Below are 17727 nucleotides of genomic sequence, written 5' to 3'. Positions count from 1 at the left end.
CACACATATGGATAATTTCAAGCAGATGCATCTGGCGTGGCCGCCGCGGTGTGATTACTTTCCTCAGCATTTGTGAGCGTGTAAACCGTCGGCGACACGGATGAAATATAGCTTAGGTTCACAGGGAGTGCACCGAGAAGAAATGTACCCCATCTGTAATACACTGTGTAGACTAATATCAGCTCCTTTTCTCTGATATTGCAGTGAGATATCGATCTGGTAAAATTGTCCCATATTGGAGCTGTCTGTTGTGATATTCATCATGCTGTCACCGCTCCCCAGCACCTACGCGTTATTAGAAACCCGGGTTTGAAGAGGTTGAAGGGTTTTAGTCTCAGAGATGTAGCAAACAATTCATCATAAGGGAGAGAAAGAGAGAGGCAGAGAAAAGAATTCAGGTGAGCCGATGCTCGGCTAAGATTTATGTCTCGTCAAGCCGCACATTAAGAATTATACCATCAAGCGCGAGCACACCCGGCAGCCTCCCAGCTATCTGCTGAGTGGGCCTGTTTGCTCGCCTGCCAGGCTTAAATGGAGTTTTAGCTTTAAAGGGAAGCGCAAAGTCTCGGAGAATGCCTCGTCTCGTCCAAAAAGAGTTATTTGCGAAGCGCCTAGCGGCTTGTCGAGAGCGATTGTCATGTTTGCTCTCAGTGCCAGTCACCGATGTGACACATTAAGCTTGTAACTGCCACCTTCAGCCTGGCCCCGCTTCAGGGGTGGGGACGCATGTTTGAGTCCTTGTTATTTTTCTCTCTCTCAGAGATTCTTCCGGAAGGATCACAGGGAAGCACGCAGACGGAATCCGATTCTTCCGCGTCTCGTTGAGGAGTCGGGCTTTGATTTGTCTTTAACTCGGTACAAATGCCCGTCTGGGAATGCTGCGCAGGCAGGGGGGGTCGAGGGGGGGCTCCTTCTGAAATCGTTTCTCGCTCTCTCTCAGTGAAGTGTGCGTGCTTGGACGACAGACTCTACTCAGTTTCCCTCGATGTTGTAACAAAGCAAAACGCGCGCACACACACACAAAAAAAAAAAAAAGCATTTGAAAGCACAGCTGGCCAAATTGATCGGGCGAGAGAACTTGGGGGCTGCATAAACAGGGTGGCTTGTATCTAAATATGCAAACACTCTCCCAGCAGTCGGCACTCGGGGGAGCCGACACTTCTGCCTCTGGTGAGGAATCGCCGAGGACCAGGCCCGAGCCCCTAACCTTTCCGTGTACACAGAAGAGACAGAAGGAGGACAGGAACATTTTTCCTGATTGTGTAAACATTTCTTTTCCTCTCAAGATAATTTTGGACTTCTCAAAGTATTTACATTCAATTAATTTTTGAAAAAAAAAAAAAAAAAAAAGCCAAACCCGGAATTGAATAAACAGTAGATAATTTTTGTTTAATGTTTCACACAGGATTCCAACCCTCAGTGCAATTAATGTTAATCACAGCGCCCTTCCTGTTTTGCTTGAACTCGGAGTCTGTTTGTGAGCATTCTTTTTTTTTCATTTTGCTCTGTTTCTCCTCCCTCCTTTTCTTGCACTATCTTCACACTCTTTCCTTCTGCACGTTCTTCCTCCTCCATGTCTGCTGTTAGTCACTGTGTCTCCTCGTGTTTTGATTACATCACCCTTTTTGTCTTTTTTGTCCATTTGGATCTGGAATTAATCACATCCGACAGTCTGGTGGTGCCTTAGTCTTAAGGGAGTGGAGTAAATACTGGACTTTGTAAAAGTATTAATACCCTGTAGGTTTTCTTTTTCACTTTTTGTCAAATTACAACCACAATTCTCTATTTCATCGTGATTTTTATGTGATACATTAACAAGTCTAACACATAAAAGGCAGCATCATGCTGTGGGAATTAGGGCTACAGAATATAATTCATATATATCGTCATTGCAATATTGTTGTGTGCAATATTCATAGCCCAAAGGACTGTTTGGAGTGAAATAATTGTTGGCAAATATATTCCAAGCAGAGGTGGGTAGTGACTAGTTACATTTACTTGAGTAACTTTTTGAACAAAGATGTACTTTTAGGAGTAGTTTTACTGCATTGTACTTTTTACTTTAGTAATATTATTACTCAAGTATTGCTACTCTTACTTGAGTGAACTTTTTGGCTACTCTACTTGCTGTGAGTAACTTTTTGATTAAAGAGCATACTTGTTTTAACCAAAAATGTACCAGAGAGACAAAAACCCAGAGTTTATGTTACAGTGACACTTCTTGCTTATGTACAAACTTTGTTATCTTAATGTTATTTTTTATCTGCTGAGCTCATTGAGCCATTTGGAGGTTAAATGAACGTACAGTAAACAGTAGATGTTGTCACTGGAAGTACTTTTCACTGTTCTAACATACTGTATATACATTATCTGTTGTAAGTATTACTTTCAAGTTTAAAAATTATTTAGAAAAGCATTTCTTTTGTCTCTAGTGTCTTTAGTGCATCTTTTGTCTTTAAAATACCAGAATTTGCACATAACCTTACATTTTTGTCTGTCTGATTACATATTAAAATATTAAATAATCAGTTGTAAATGATCAGTTGTTATGATTTGTTACTCAGTACTCGAGTAGCCTTCTTACTGAATACTTGGCCGACAACCTTTTACTTTTAACTTGAGTAATAACATGTTGTGAAGTAGTGCCACTCTTACTTGAGTACAATTTCTGGCTACTCTACCCACCTCTGATTACAACTGTTATGAAACTGCATTTTTCAGGCTCATGTAAAGTTTAGCCAGTTGGACAGAAAATTTACGGCAGCAGAGTCTCACACTGGATGTAAATGACATTGCCCAAAATCCTGAAGGACACAGATGGATTGAAGCGTAGATGAGAAAGAGAGGAAAGAAGAAAACATGGATATGTGGCAACAATCGTCATTGTAATATTTACCAGTATTATCACCATCGCAAAACTATTTAGAATTCTATAGTGGGATTGCTTTTCTACTGCAGGGATAAGGAAGCTGGTCACAGTTAACAGAAAACTAAATGGAGCCAAATACAGAGCAATACTGGGAGAAAACCTGCCAGATGCTACAAAAGATATGAGACTGGGACGTAGGTTCACAATGCACAATAAATGGGATCGCAATCGTTACCACTCTATCAATATGTTCAGTACCGCAGATACAAAGGACTGCTTGGATGCAGTTTTTCGACAATATATTAAAGATGCCATGCATTAAGATTTTTAAATTTCACCTGGCTGGCTAAAAGGACTTTCACTGTCCTTAATGTCCGCCCCTGAAGTCAGTCTTAGAGAACAAGATAATAAAGCATAGAGAGAAAGCTTGGGACATTAAGATGATGGGAGAGACAGGAAGTGATGAGCAAAATGCAGAGTAACCTTAATCAATTTGGTATCAACAAAGATATTGCAGTGTTATGCTTTCCTTGTTTCAGATTAAAGAATATTCATGTGTTTGAATGGCCTACTCAAAGTCAACACGGTTTAAAATCTGCAGAAGGTTTGAAAATTGATGTTCACAGATGCTCTCAAGCAAATCTGACTGAGCTGAAGCGATTTTGCAAGGAAGGATGGGTAAAAGTTGCAGTCTGTTGATGTACAAAGCTGTCAGAGACATAAAAGAAAAACATGTATCCGTTCCCTACTTTTTACTGGTCTACTACATAAATCCCATTAAAATACCAGCAGTGCACTGTTTATCCATACATTGAAATTTATGGGTGGAACGAGACAAAATGTTTTTAAAGCACCTGTAGAGAGATGAAGGGAGAGGAATTGTGACAAGTAGCGGATCAAGCATGTTTGAGGTACTTACCATGTGTAGAGTACAGTATAATAATTGCCTATCGGTTTTTGATTTCAGAGTCATTTAGAGTCAATCGAACGCATAATTTTCCAAGCTATTGTTCTTTGGGGTTTGTTAATTGTGGCCCCGCTGGCAGAATTAAAAGCAAATTAAAAGCCTTAACTGTTGACTCTATCTGAAGTCACTCTCCACAACAATTTCTCAAAACAATAGGGAGGATTAATGAAAACTGCAGCTTGATTTCTGTTCTCCAAAGCTTTTGCTATGGGGGGAACCAATTAACTACCCTTCAGGATGACTTTCACTTCTAACTGCCGGTCTGTTCCACTGCCAGAAACCGGGATTAATTCTCAATTAATCCCTCCACCAGAACAATTCTGCCTTTGTCTGCTGGGGAGGACATGAACGCACAACACGGAGGTTACCCCCGAAGCCTGTTTGCCGGAGGAACCCCACCCCTCCTAAGATTGATACACCCTGTAGACCGTCTCTTCTCAAGCTGAAAATAAGAGCCATTAAAAGGGAATGGTTGACAATGATTTTTGTTTTAGGATTTTGGGCTTTATTAGCCATGCATATTAATGAGTCAATTAATTCCATTCGTCCTCGCGAGTGGTCTGTTTGTTTTTTCGCCTGACCTTTTATCTCAGATGCGTTCACGCTCCGCTTGGTTTAAGCACTTACTCCACACTGGGTTTCCTATAGCCTTGTGTCCAAAGAGGGAGTTTTTATCTGTTTTTACCTCTAAGAATCCCCCCCCCCTTTTGTTTTCTTCCTGCCCACTGTCACCCATCCTCCCGCTACCCCCCCTCTTTTCTTTCCTCATCTGCCTTCTCCCTCTGTCAGAATGCCTGCTGGATGTATTCTTGGCTAAATGTGACAGGAAATATGCTATTATAGGATGCAGAATATTTGCCTGATGGGATTTACTCCAGATCTCTTCCATTAGGACCTCTAAACCCCCCCCCCCCCCCCCCCATATGTAAATCATGATTACCCCGGCGAAAAAAGGACATGTTATATACATAAAAACTAAAGTCGCCCCAGTGCACGTATAGCCCGTCCTGCTTTCAAAGTTAGTTGGGAGGACAGGAGAAATAATTGAAAAGTGCAGCTGGACTGTGTACAATCTTGTAAGGGATGCCTAGGAAATGAGATTAATCAGTGCACAGACATTGTGGGGAAAAGTTTGCAGTGAATGCCTGACAGTTGTGCTCTTTCTCTCATTTCAAATGTTGGCAGGCTAGCAGGCAGCTCCAAGGGAAATGCGCTCCTTTCATACTTGAGTAATTGATGAATTGTATGCAATATGCAAATGAGAATCCATAAATCTTATGAATGACAGCTTAATTTATGTGAGCCTTAATGAATGCAGGATTAGATTTTAATTAAATATCCTCAAAGGCACCCTGACTGGGTAAGTTTTTTAAAGCCTTGTTTTGAAGACTTGTTTCATATGCATCGCAGTTCATGAAAAAAGAGAGATCAGCGCAAGCGTTTAGATGAAATTTTCCCCTCGCAGTTTGAAGATAAGACCCCGCTCTGTTTTGCTAACCAAAGGCTCCCGCAATTAATAAATACTGGCACGAAAAAATCATATCGACCAATCTCGTTTAGGCTTTCCTGGAACTGTTCATTCTCGTACATTTGATTAAGCGCATTTACTTTAAGCGCTATCTGATTTCTAACATTTGGTACAGTATCTTTTTAATTAAGAGAATCATCCATTAGGCATGGAAAAGTCAACCAATTAGGCTTTCCTCATCAGGCGCCACGATGTAGGAAGGCTGCTTACTCATTATCAGAGTCTGTTGATGTGATACTGAACAATCTGAGACTCTGTAGTTATGGGACATACAATTATGAAATCAGCTTTTAACATTAATGATGCACGGGAATAATCGGCATTTTATCATGCTTTACATCTTTCATGGATTCTATTTCACAGCTGAGAGGCTTCAAGCGCCTCAAACAGAATGCGATTACAAGGCAAAGTTACTAGTAAGAGTTTTTTTTTTTTTTATCCAAGGGTTCTTACACATTTTTCAAGCCCCAATCCAACACTTTATCCAGAAGCAAACTCCTGTTCCTATAATTTTCAACAGTTATTTTCTACTAATGCAAAGCACATATTTCTATACAGGTCAGACTTTGCATATTGAGTCTGCTAAAGTTAAAGACTATGGATGGATGGATGGAAGGATGGATGGATGGATGGATGGATGGATGGATGGATGGATGGATGGATGGATGGATGGATGGATGGAATGACGTCTTGATGAATTGATAGGTGACGGATGATATAGAAATGATGGATGGAACTATTACACAATGAGACAATGAATAAAGTCTGGACATATAAATGTTTTTCGATTGCTCTATGTTGTTTTTATATTTTCACCCACAAGTGGGAAATACTTCAAATCCCTCCCTTTCCCAGACTGTGTCAGGACCCTGGCTGCTCCACTTTAGCAGGGCGAACTTGAAGGGAGCACGGCCGGCTCGTGTGCGCCATCAGACGCGGCAGCGGTGTGACCCAGCACGGCTCTAATCACGGCTGAGCCCAGACAAAGGCACCGGGAAGGCACCCACTCTCTCCGACTACTGCTGATCCCGGCCCCGCACATTAGTCCGCCCAGGGATCAGAGAACAGACAGCAGTTTAAAAGGGGAGTTTTACTGGTGGATTGATGCTAACTCTCTCCCGCCTTTGATTTCACACCATTTGATCTGTGATATATTGTTCCGCAACAAAGCTTCCCAGTTTGTAGGCGGATGCAGCTGTTGCCTAACTCTAATAAATAAAAGCGTGTTTTTCTTTTCTCCCCCTCCCTGCCGCACTCACCAACTCGCTTGTAATCCAGCTATCTAGATCAGATAAGCAGACTGTGGCTACCTGTGCGAGGCAGTGTCTGACAGGTGCGAGGGGTGGAAAACTGATTGAGATAATCCAAGAATAGGTTCAATGCAAATACAGATACAAGATCAGGGAAAGGATAGATGGATGCATGAAAAAGATGGATGAGTGAATTCATTCTCATGTATCACACTGTGACTCTGAGATTATGATCGTCACAACGAATAGACTGCCAAGGTCAGCAGGAAATATAAATCATCTTTTTTCACCCTTTTTTCAAGTCAAGGCAACATATAGGCCGCTCTCCTTTGCCGTTTCCCATTGCCGGCGCAGCCGATGATTGCTTTTATTATTGAGATAACCATCTTTATTTATTAATTGAGCAACTGTTTGGTTGATAAAAAGTGAAAAAAAAAAGAAACTTAACTCAAGTAATTATGGTTTAAAAACAAATCTGGGGAAAAAGAACCAGAGGAAAAGAGACGTCCTGTACATAGAGATTTAGATAATGGTTGTTCAAAGTGTAACTTCTCTAAGCGTGCTCAGCCAGTGTTTACCAGGACATTCAGTTCCCAAAAGTACCGCAGATGAAACCTGATACTGGGTTGATGGGAAGAGATTATGTTTTAATAACATTTTTCTTTTCTCTTCACCTAATAAAGTCAAAGTTCCACACATCACAAACTTATGGTCTCAGTAAATGGTGGACCTAATGCCAAAAAATGATCTATTGTGGGGGTTTCTTTTTACAAGTGAATTAAAGGTTTCAGTGCCGGTAATCTGAAATGTGCGTTAAAAAATAACTGTTTAAAGAAGAAAAATCCAGTTTAGATTTGTCCAGTCTTAAGTGGAATAAGCCCGGCACACGTTGAGCAGTTTCAGTAACTGTAGGGGGGGACTTGAACATGTGACTATATGCTAGCAGGTCGGTACGCTCTGCAAGATTTGTTTTTGCGCCACAATCACGTCAGGAAGGCTTGGCAGAGATATTAGTCCAGCAGTAAATTGACAGCGTGGTTCGGATGTTCAATTATATCCGTTTCGTCTGTCTAAAAAGTCGTAAAAAGGCTACCCAACAAACAGTTTAAAAGTGCTTGGAGCTTCTTTGGCACTTATGCTTACAGCTTTGTACATCAAAAAGCTGCCTTGGGATTGGTTCAATAATGTGTACCCCCCATGTCATACCCACATAGTGTCCCTTCATTCCTTACAATTTCCATTTCGACCAATAAACAATCCATTATGCACCCACTTACTTAAATCATTGCTTATCATTTATTTTGTCCTGGTAGTGTAAGTATTTTCTCAAACTATGGACATAAATAATCATGAAATGCTCAATTCGCATTATATTGAAATATTACTGTATAACTTATTTTTTAAACATCCCAAGGATAGTCCTACCCAAAAAAAAGGACCTAACTTCAATGCGCCGACCAAAACTGCAACTGCGATGGCGAAGAGGCGGACTGACCAGCAACCAGCCCAATGAGCTGTCTTCAGCGTTCGGCTCAGTCAACACACAACTAAAGAATTACTTACTTACTAATTGTGAAATAAGAGTCTGAAACATTGATACAGTGTGGAAAGCACTCGCTCTTCTATCCAGGACCCATCATAATAATAACTCACACTCTCACCAGGCAAAGCTGTGCTGATGCTGCTTCAATGGTGAAAGAAACATCTTGGCGTTTTAATAGATGATGTCCAATGATGACAGTTTAATCAAAAGATATTGAGAGAATAACAATTTACATGACAAGGGCAAAAAATAATAACGTTAAGTTAAAAAAGGAGGGGGAAAAAAACATAGAATGCTTGCTTCCTAGTGATTTAGCTTGCGTAGCCGTCATTTATAAATCTTCCATACCTGATCTTGATTATGTTGGGAGCCAGAGAGCAAAGAGCACGTGCTAATCAGATAATAATTAATTGGACTCACATGTTATCACCATAATTCACATTGGGAAAATCGTATTTATTCATACTTCTCCCTTCCATTCTAGTTCCAACCTATTTTTGGATTAAAGCTTGGCTCATTTTTCTTGCCGCCCCCATTTAAGTTTCTCCTGCTCTTAGAATTAAAGCATTTCATCTCCTCCTTTCAATCAAAGCTCTTATCATACCTGTTGGGATTTAGAAATTTGCAGGAAAACACCACAGACATGTTATGCCTCATCTTTCAACAAACATAGTTAGCCTCTTGGGGGAGATGTGTGCATATTTTTAAACCGTTTGATTGGAGCAAATAAAAAAAAAAAAAAAAAAAGAGGAAACCATCAGCTCAGCATTTTCAGGCCCCTGATGGTCTCAGAAGGTGCAGGGGAGGGCGGAGGGGGGTATCTGAAATTCTGCCTGACCTGGCACTTAAAAGGTAAGAAGCTGCTTTGTTTTATCAATAAGACCTTGTTTTCATAGCTGGTCACCACCCCAGCAAACCAATCAATGGGGCATGCTTGGCTATCGCGGCGAGAGAAATGAAAAATAAACCCCAGATAATCCTTCAGTTAAAAGGTTACCCGGGGCGTTAAAAGCTATTTTGTTAATTTATTTACTCTCTGCACTGCAGAGATAAAGAAAAGGGAACAATTAGGGAATTCTAGGTGAGAGATTTTTAAAAGGGCAATGACATTGGGTTAATATTTTATAAGGCCTGATTGGCAGAGACCTAAGGAGAACCTTTGTTTACCCACGCCCCGGACGAATGATTCACCCGCTTGTTTTGGCCAGCTGGGCGGAAATGGAATAAATATCTCCATCCTTACCTTTTAGAAACGTCAAACAAAAGACCAAGATAAAAGGTTAATGGCTCAATCATAACCACCAGGAAATAATATTATGCTCTTTCTCTGGAAGCCGGAGCCACGGAGGACATTATCAGGCTGAATTCCTGAAGATATCCGAAGATGGGAGGAACAGATGATTTTTTTATTTTTTTTCCCCCCCTCCTTTCTGTGTAACCAAATCCACTAAGGGAGTGTGCTCACTTGGGCTTAACATTACTTTTGTGGTTTCAATTGATTTATAACAGATCATAATCACTGCATTAACAGCGTTGAGTGTAATAAGATCTCAGTCGCAGCTTCCGTCGTCGTCAGAAAAAAGAAAAGAAAAAAAAAAAAGCGGCGGCTGAAAGAGAGTCGTCAGAATCCCGCCCTGAGATCAAAACTATCCCTAAAAGACAAATGCGATACGACGCTCTCTTGTTATGCCCGTCGCATTATGCCGGCTTCCTGTAAACGGGGGGGGGGGTGAGAACGTGAATTCAATTATTGCGCTTTTATTGCATTGTAGCGCTTGAAATTGTACTCGTGTGGAGTGTATTGTTGGGCCCCGTGTAATCTGATTGCCCGCGCGGGCGTAGTGAGCTGGATAGTATCAGGTTCCAGCCGACTCTGCTGGGTCAACACACGGCCGGGGCCATTAAAGGAAGTCTGGTTCAGGGAAAGTTCACCACTATTTTCTTTTCACCATAGCAGCAAAAACAAGAAAGGGAGAGAATGGCTGTGTAACATATTTGTGGCCCCGGCCCAAAGCCGATGGGGGCCTATTTTGTTTCCTTAATTGAAGCCAGAGATATGAGGGGCCCAAATGTGCTTTTGTGTAAATATAAATAAAAGATGAAATAAAATTTTTTTTTATGACTAATCTCCGGAATAGAAATATTATTGTCTGAACACGCCCCAAAGTGAAACATAGACGCTATGCGAGACCTTTTAAAATAGGCCGGACAGATTAGAAAATAAAGCAGCTGGTAGGAAATGAACCAAAATTCCAATGATAAATCCAGTTGAGCTATCTTTTTTCTGCAATAATGGCCTAGTTTGGAGCAGTTTCTGTGCCAGGCTATTTAAGGAATCAGCATCTGCTGCTTGATAAATAGCCTCGCTGTTTTGTTTTAGGCCAGGTTGAGTTCCTCTCAGGACCCGGCGCATTAGCCCGGATGCCTCCCACTGTCCGTGATCTCTTTAGGCATTAGCTTGCATAGCCTTAGCTGTGGATGTTTTTGTGGGCACTGGATTACATGTTGTCAGGGCGAGGCAACACGATTCATAAAATAGGTAATTAAGACAAACGGCACATTCGACGGATAACAGCAACGTTTCAGCAAAACGAATAGCTAAGATGGGGTACAGATGAACTGATCAAAGATTTTTTTGGCTTTCATTGGAAAGCAGCAGTAAATCGTGGTGTTTCAGCCGTGGTTTAATGGAGCTAACATTTTCTGCATGTTTCACATTTTCAGAAAGTTGGTTCCCCGAGCTGGGGAGCGTAGAAACTAAATGCTGTCACCCCTGTTTTTGGTTCGGTTCCTGAGAACATTAGGAAAAACAGGTCCCTTATAACCTGAACAGCTCTGAGTTGTATTCAGTACATTATTAAGCATTGACACCATTTAAAAATCTATCCTCTTAACTAAGTGCAGTAACATAAGGACTGCTGTGATCCGATCCATTTTCTTGGTGTTTGTCCGGACTCTGTCAGCAGCTTTTTAAAATGCATATTCTAGTTTTTCTGTGTACTGTTTTTACAAGAAACCTCCTAAGTCTGCAAAATGTGAAATAACAGTAGAATGATTCTGAATTTACTAGCAACATTTGTGTGGATGTTCTCTAGATGTCTTAGGCCTCATTGAGTGTAATTTATTCCTCATCTCTAACCTTGTATTTGTTTTAGGGAAAACAAAAAAAAAAAACTGTCACTGCTTTCAGCTGGAGGGAAAATCTTACTCATTGATTGATATTAGGGAAACAGGCTTATTGGCTGTAAAGGACTGTGGTCATGAGGTGATAGAACAATATAACATTTAGTTTCTTCAGCATATCAATTGTATTATGTAATACTCTTACCTAGTCAGAGCATATAGACATAGAATTAAAGGTACCCGAGGATGGAGCCTTTCCAATTGAAACAAACTAAGATCTGGCATTTAGCACAGCTAGAAATACTAAAACAAAATTAAAACAAACAAGATATGATATATATATGTGTGTGTGTGTGTGGTTAAGGAACATTGTACAGAACTTTGAAACAAACAAATCAATAGTATTGTTATTTCGCCCCCCCCCCCCAGCCCCCTTTTTCGACAAATTGTTTGCTATTTCTGCAAATATAGACGCCCACTCAGCCGTGAGGAAAAGAGACAGTCATATTATTTCTGAGCGCCCTTCCTGTTACTTGGAGGTTCCTCAGTTCAAAGCGTTTCACTTGCCGTATTGCTTTCATGGCCGGCCAGTGTTATTTGTTTGGAGAGAGTGGTTGAAATGCTATCCCCCTCTAAACACGCGGATATATTTCTGGCGGACTATCCAAACATTAGGTGTACTTAACTGGGCCTTTGTGACGGAGCTTTGACATGATCTAAGGCTGACGTGACATCCTTTTTTTGTCCATTTGAGTGCATTTTCTTTTTTGCCTTTAGCATTGTGAGTGAAAAAGACTTTTACCCCTCCTATACCCTCTATTGAGTTCTTTTATAAATAATTCAGCCAGAGCACAAATGAAAGTGATGACAGCAAAACTGTCTGCGATCTCGCCCTCTCATAAGATCAAAGAGGTGCTTCTATAGGAATTGGAATAACGTTTCCAGACCTTCGTAGGGTGAACGAGTGCTCATTTCAATTTCTCCCCTTTCTCCTCCCCTCTGTCTCCCCGGCTGCCCTCCTCCCTTTCTGTCGCTCGCGCTCCCTCTTGATACTTCTTTCTGCCTCCGATGTTTCTTCTCCAAAGGGACACAGTTGGGTGAAAGTCTGCGTTTAGCCCTAAAACCTCCAGAGTCACTGTAAATGAAAGAGTCAGCATATTCAGACAGACAGAGTGAGCGCACTCTATTAGCACTAGTGAGGTAAATAAACCTCACAAGACATGGCTGGATAAATCCAACCACTACGGCTGCTACTAAAGCCACTGTGTCTGTCTTCAGATACCGCCTTTGGGAAATGTAGGGAAATGTACTGTAACACAAACATCCTCATATATTGTGCTGGCTGATAAAGTCTGGAATAACACTTTAAAGTTAGATAAGAGGAGCTCATTTTTGTTGGACTGGAAAAGCCAACTTGCGTCTTGTTGTTTTCATTTTTGAGCACGCTTTGCGAAGGGCGCTGCTCTGTGCTGCGAGTTCAACTCTTGGAAGGAGCAGAGATGATAAGGAGAGCAATGCTTTTGCAAATTGCCCCAGTAGTTATCGCAACAGATGTGTTCAAGTTTCCAGCATTGGTCACTGGATGAGTGAGCCACAAAACATGTCAACAGTTGGATTAGCATGGGAAGAGGGGCTTCTGAGGATTCAGCCCACCCTTGTGGTGGCTGATGCACATAGCAAATTAACATAAATTAAATCTAAAATATATATATATATCAATAGGTACAAATGTCCTATGCTGACTTTTTGGTTTTAAGTGTAAACTTTTTTTTGTGGAGATTATTTGTGGAGTTTTAGACCAGTTAGTATTTAAATAAATGCATACTTATAAATAAGCAGAAAGGTTAGGTAAACCATCCCTGTACTCTTCTTATATAGTTTAAGTTGAAATAAAATTAGCACAAGGTAGCATTAGCACGGCCGCACAGCTAACAGCTGCAGATGTTCAGGGCCCTGCTTACGCGAAAATTGAAAAGTTTGGTTGCCTTTGTACTGTTCATGTACTCGGCAACGGCAAATGTTTTTCGTGACAACGGCACAGGTTCCAGGGAAACAGGTTTCGGAGTATAATGATCCGAAAATGTCCTAATCTCCATTGTTGTAAACAGGAAAAATCCAATTTTTTTTTACAGGGAATCCCTGGCTCATGCACAGTATAACAAAAATCAGCAGAAATTAATCCACACGTACACAGGACGTTTTTGCATGCATGTTGCATTTCAAAGAGCATAGCACCAACTAGTGCCGAGGAAAGGGAATTAGGTTATTTTCATGCTTCTACTATTGTCATGTAATCGGAAATTGTAATCAGGACTTTGCCACATAAATGCTATATAAACAGAAACAGGGGAAAAAATCCAGTTTTCAATGGATGGATGAACAGGGACAACAAAGTAGCTGTTTAAAACTCAAGCAAGTCATCTTCCATAGTAAGCCTTGCAGGATTATTTTTATGGGGTTACTGATTTTAAACATTTTTTGCTGATCTAAATGTACCGATTACTACTCATTGATTATTAGTGATGAACTACCAGTTCTCAAAATAAAGATGACACAATTACTTACATAGAAATATATACATAGGTATATATTACATAGTCATATACATAGGTATACATAGAGAAAACGTTTACACCCAGACGTGCAACATTTGTCGATAGCCTTTATTATGAGTTTGTCTTCCTACTGTCCTACATATTTGTATATAAAATATAACGTCCAGTCCTATTTTTCATGATATCTCTTGTCATTAACTCCTGTTGTTTTAAATAGCATGGAGTCATTTGGAAAATGATGCATCTATTTAATTACAATGTTTTTACCCAGTCCTTAACCAAAGACAAAAAAGTAATACATTTACATGGAAAGTGTAATAATTTGAACATTGTAGTTGATTTTCAGTCTGTGGTTTTTATAAAGCTTTGATCTGTCAATACCAATTATGGCCAATTCCAGTTTCTGTTTGAGAACTATAAAATAATAAGATATAAGAAAAGCATTAAAAAACATTTCTATTAGGACCACATATATTTTCAATAGATGTGGTTCTTTTTAATGTGTAACGAAAAAGAAAGTTAAAGGTGTTATTGAAAGAAGAATACTTTGTGAACGTTTTCCATTTTAAAGATATTTGAATTTGCCTGAAATTATTTTGCACTTTTTAAAAGTAAAATGTATCCATCTGCATCAGCCACCTGTTCTGCTGGCGGGGGAAAACCATTATTATTTCTGAAATGCAATTGGGGGCCGCAAAAATCCTCCCAGGGGCCCCAAATGGCCCCCGGGCCACACTTTGGAGACCCTTGAATTAGAGGCATCATTCAGCTTTAATAGGAAATCCTAGCAAGATAAATTCTTTTTTACTATTAACGGAAAACAAATGTAAAGTTTCTGCATGTAAAGCTGAAATCTTTAACACACTAGGCTATGATTGGCTGCTTTTACACTTCTCCTGTCTTTGCTTCTCTAAATATATAAAACTTTTCTTGTTTGGCCAGTTTGAGCATTTACAGCACGCTTTAGAGATCACATTGAGTATTAAAGATAGACTCAAGTCATTTAAGAGGGAACTTTGTACCTTGCTAAATCTTGAAATGGACTACTATGTGAAATAATGTATGAAGCCAATATGTCACCTGTGTCAAGTCACCATAATTCATCTTCGGCTGAGACGCGCTGCCTGTGCTTCATAAAGAATATGCCTTTACAGGATCTCGTTCCCTCACATGCCCGTTGTGTTTCTTTTCTTTTTTTTTTCTCTCCTTTGCCCTGTAGGCTTTTCTTTGCAACTATAAGCCAGCAAAGTAGGTATTGATTGAAACTCGAACCTGTATTAATAAGTGAATGAGTAAGATGTGAAGAAAGTCAAGGGTGTATCTGCTTTGAAGGCCTTTTCTTCTCCACAGCGAGGTGGCACAGTCATTTATCACGGCTGGATCTGTGCCCCTCGTTTGGTGTAATAAAACTCCCCCATCAGAACCGTCCAACAGGTCTGAATCACTCTGTCACACCACCTTCCAGCTAAGGCGCGCATTAAATCAAGCAAGCAGAACATTTCCTAAGGCAGCCATTGCCTTTTAATTTCCTGAAGAACCTTAAAATATCATTCATTACCAGAACTACACATATTTGGTTTTTAAAAGTCTCATAAATCAATAGTGGCCTGACTGCAATAATTATAAGAAGTTAACATGTAATTTCCAGGCCGAGGGCCGAGCGCGGGATTTTAGCATATGCAAACGAGGCAATTCAAATAGTGTGGGGATATTAATACGGGGGAACAGGTAACGAGGTGCGGGTTATGAATTATGCATCAAAAAGTGGTTGATCTTCAATAAAGGAAATGAATTCAGCATGTAATCTAATTAGTTATGGAAGTCTATTATGTTGAGCTGCAGAAAGCAACTGTCCTTGAAAAGGAATTTATTTACAGTACATGTTAGCTCTTTGGAATGGAATTGCATTCTGGTGGAGCTGCAAATGTTAACACTAACCCCCAGCCCCACCTCCGCTGCTACCCACCATCGCTGCCCCTCCTCGTCTCTCAAGTCACACTTTTTTCCTCCTCTGTCTGCCGCTGCAGCTCCAGACCCGGACGACCTCCGAAGAGGACTCAGAGCGTGACGTCGCCCGAGAACCCCCACATCATGCCTCACTCGGTGCCTGGTCTCATGTCCCCTGGCATGATCCCGCCCACAGGTACGGTTTGGACCTTACTGCTGTATGTAGGCATGGGCCAGTATACGATTATGGTGATATTATAACCTGAAGTTAAAAAGGCCACTCTTTTACAATACAGTTATTTGAATAAAAGTTGAATGCTAAAAATAATTAAAATACATTAATTAAATAATTGTAGATTTAACAATTTTACTCTGTGGTAAAAAAAAAGTGGAGGGGGCTGTGAAAAAACATGTCTGTTGTGTCTACCTCTATATATTATTTCTGTTTTCTGAGACGGTGTCACCACGGTAATACACAGTGACAATAAAAGATTCTTGATTATGCGATAGTTTCAGCTGCTAAATAACTGAACTGAGGTTATTAAACATATAATCAGTTCACACACTCAATCCTAAGGGTTATTTTAGAGGGACCAATTACTCTAAAGATTTATAGACTCTGGGAGGAAACCATGCAAACTCCATGCAGAAAGACCTCATCCCGGGATTCAAACCAAGGACGACGATGCTAACAAATGCGCCACTGTGTGGCCTTACAATTTACTATTTAATAGTATTTATATTTTGATACATAGATTTAAGCAACCACAACATTTTGTAGTTTCAAGTGCTTATTTTGAAGAATATTATACCTCAATATTGCCGCTATACAGAGTGTACACCAAGTTAATATTAGCTTGGTAGTTAGTCAAGATATCTGCTTTGTTAGCAAACTTGTAGTTAAGTAGTGATAAAATGTGTCCAAATATGGCATGGGCCCGCATCCTATTCTCCTGGTATCTTAAATAGCACGGTTTCACTGTATTATGCTCTCCCAGTTCCCATACCAACATTTCTTGTGAACAAAATAAAAAGGAAGTAGCCTTCATCTGGCCAGATCTGATTAAAAGGACTTTAAATCGCAGGTGTGATGGAAGATGTATGAGGACTTTTGTAAACCTTGGTGTACATCAATGCGGATAGCCAACTCATGCCTTTTTTTTTATAAAATGTATCTATTTTTATCATTTCGATTCTTATGCATAGACTGAAGCAAATATATATTTATTTTGAACACCTGCTAAGTTTAGTAGTAATTTTCAAGCAAACATGCTGAGATATCTGCACCTAATAGATTGACACCAGTGTAACAAGATGAAACGAGGTTTAATTGTTCAGGCTTTCTGCATGGATGGTCATCTTGTAGTACACACCACTACTAGCTTTCCAGGTTTGTACTAAATCAGTGTAGGAGGCTTCTTTCAGCCAGCTGACTAGCAGTCTGTAGCAACATGCGAGGGAGGGGCCTGCTAGCTACTCTGGGCTCTATATCAAAAAAATAAAATTTCGGCTCATACTAGTAATATAGTAGTAATGGAACAATATGACAAATCATTTTACTGATTCTGAAACCAGAACATTTCAAAACCCTGATACTGGTAATTGGCCCAATTTCTAACTGTATACCGCTGTTGCTAAGGCTCGGGTTTACTCTGTCTGGCTCTCTTCTCTTTCTTTTTCACCACAGACACACAGACACACACACACACACACACACACACACACACACACACACACACACACACACACACACACACACACAGAACCATACCGCCTCCCTATGAGTGGCCTCCCTGCAGCTTGTCCTCGAAATGGCAACCAGTCCAAAGTGACACATCCACCCAACCACCAGACACCAGCCGTTCACTCGTTCTACCAAAAACAGATCCTTCGCTCAACCCTCCCCTCCGGAAACCAAGAGCAGGAGAATAAATTGGACTGGAGA

At 40.4% G+C, this 17727-nt stretch overlaps 1 protein-coding gene across 6 annotated transcripts in view; it reads left to right on the top strand.

Annotated features, from left to right (window-relative positions):
* The window catches only part of dachd (dachshund d), a 151778-nt gene that overhangs the window by 67217 nt on the left and 66834 nt on the right, over positions 1-17727 (top strand). For all 6 annotated transcript variants that reach the window (XM_036139069.1, XM_036139068.1, XM_012864406.3 and 3 more), the window contains exon 2: positions 15863-15978. In XM_036139069.1, the coding sequence (XP_035994962.1) occupies positions 15863-15978 (116 nt within the window). The remainder of the gene's footprint in view (positions 1-15862; positions 15979-17727) is intronic.

The sequence above is a fragment of the Fundulus heteroclitus genome, chromosome 7 (assembly GCF_011125445.2).
Source record: "Fundulus heteroclitus isolate FHET01 chromosome 7, MU-UCD_Fhet_4.1, whole genome shotgun sequence".
Taxonomy (NCBI): domain Eukaryota; kingdom Metazoa; phylum Chordata; class Actinopteri; order Cyprinodontiformes; family Fundulidae; genus Fundulus; species Fundulus heteroclitus.
Note: the sequence above shows the minus strand (reverse complement) of the source record. Positions and strands in the feature narration are given on the sequence as shown.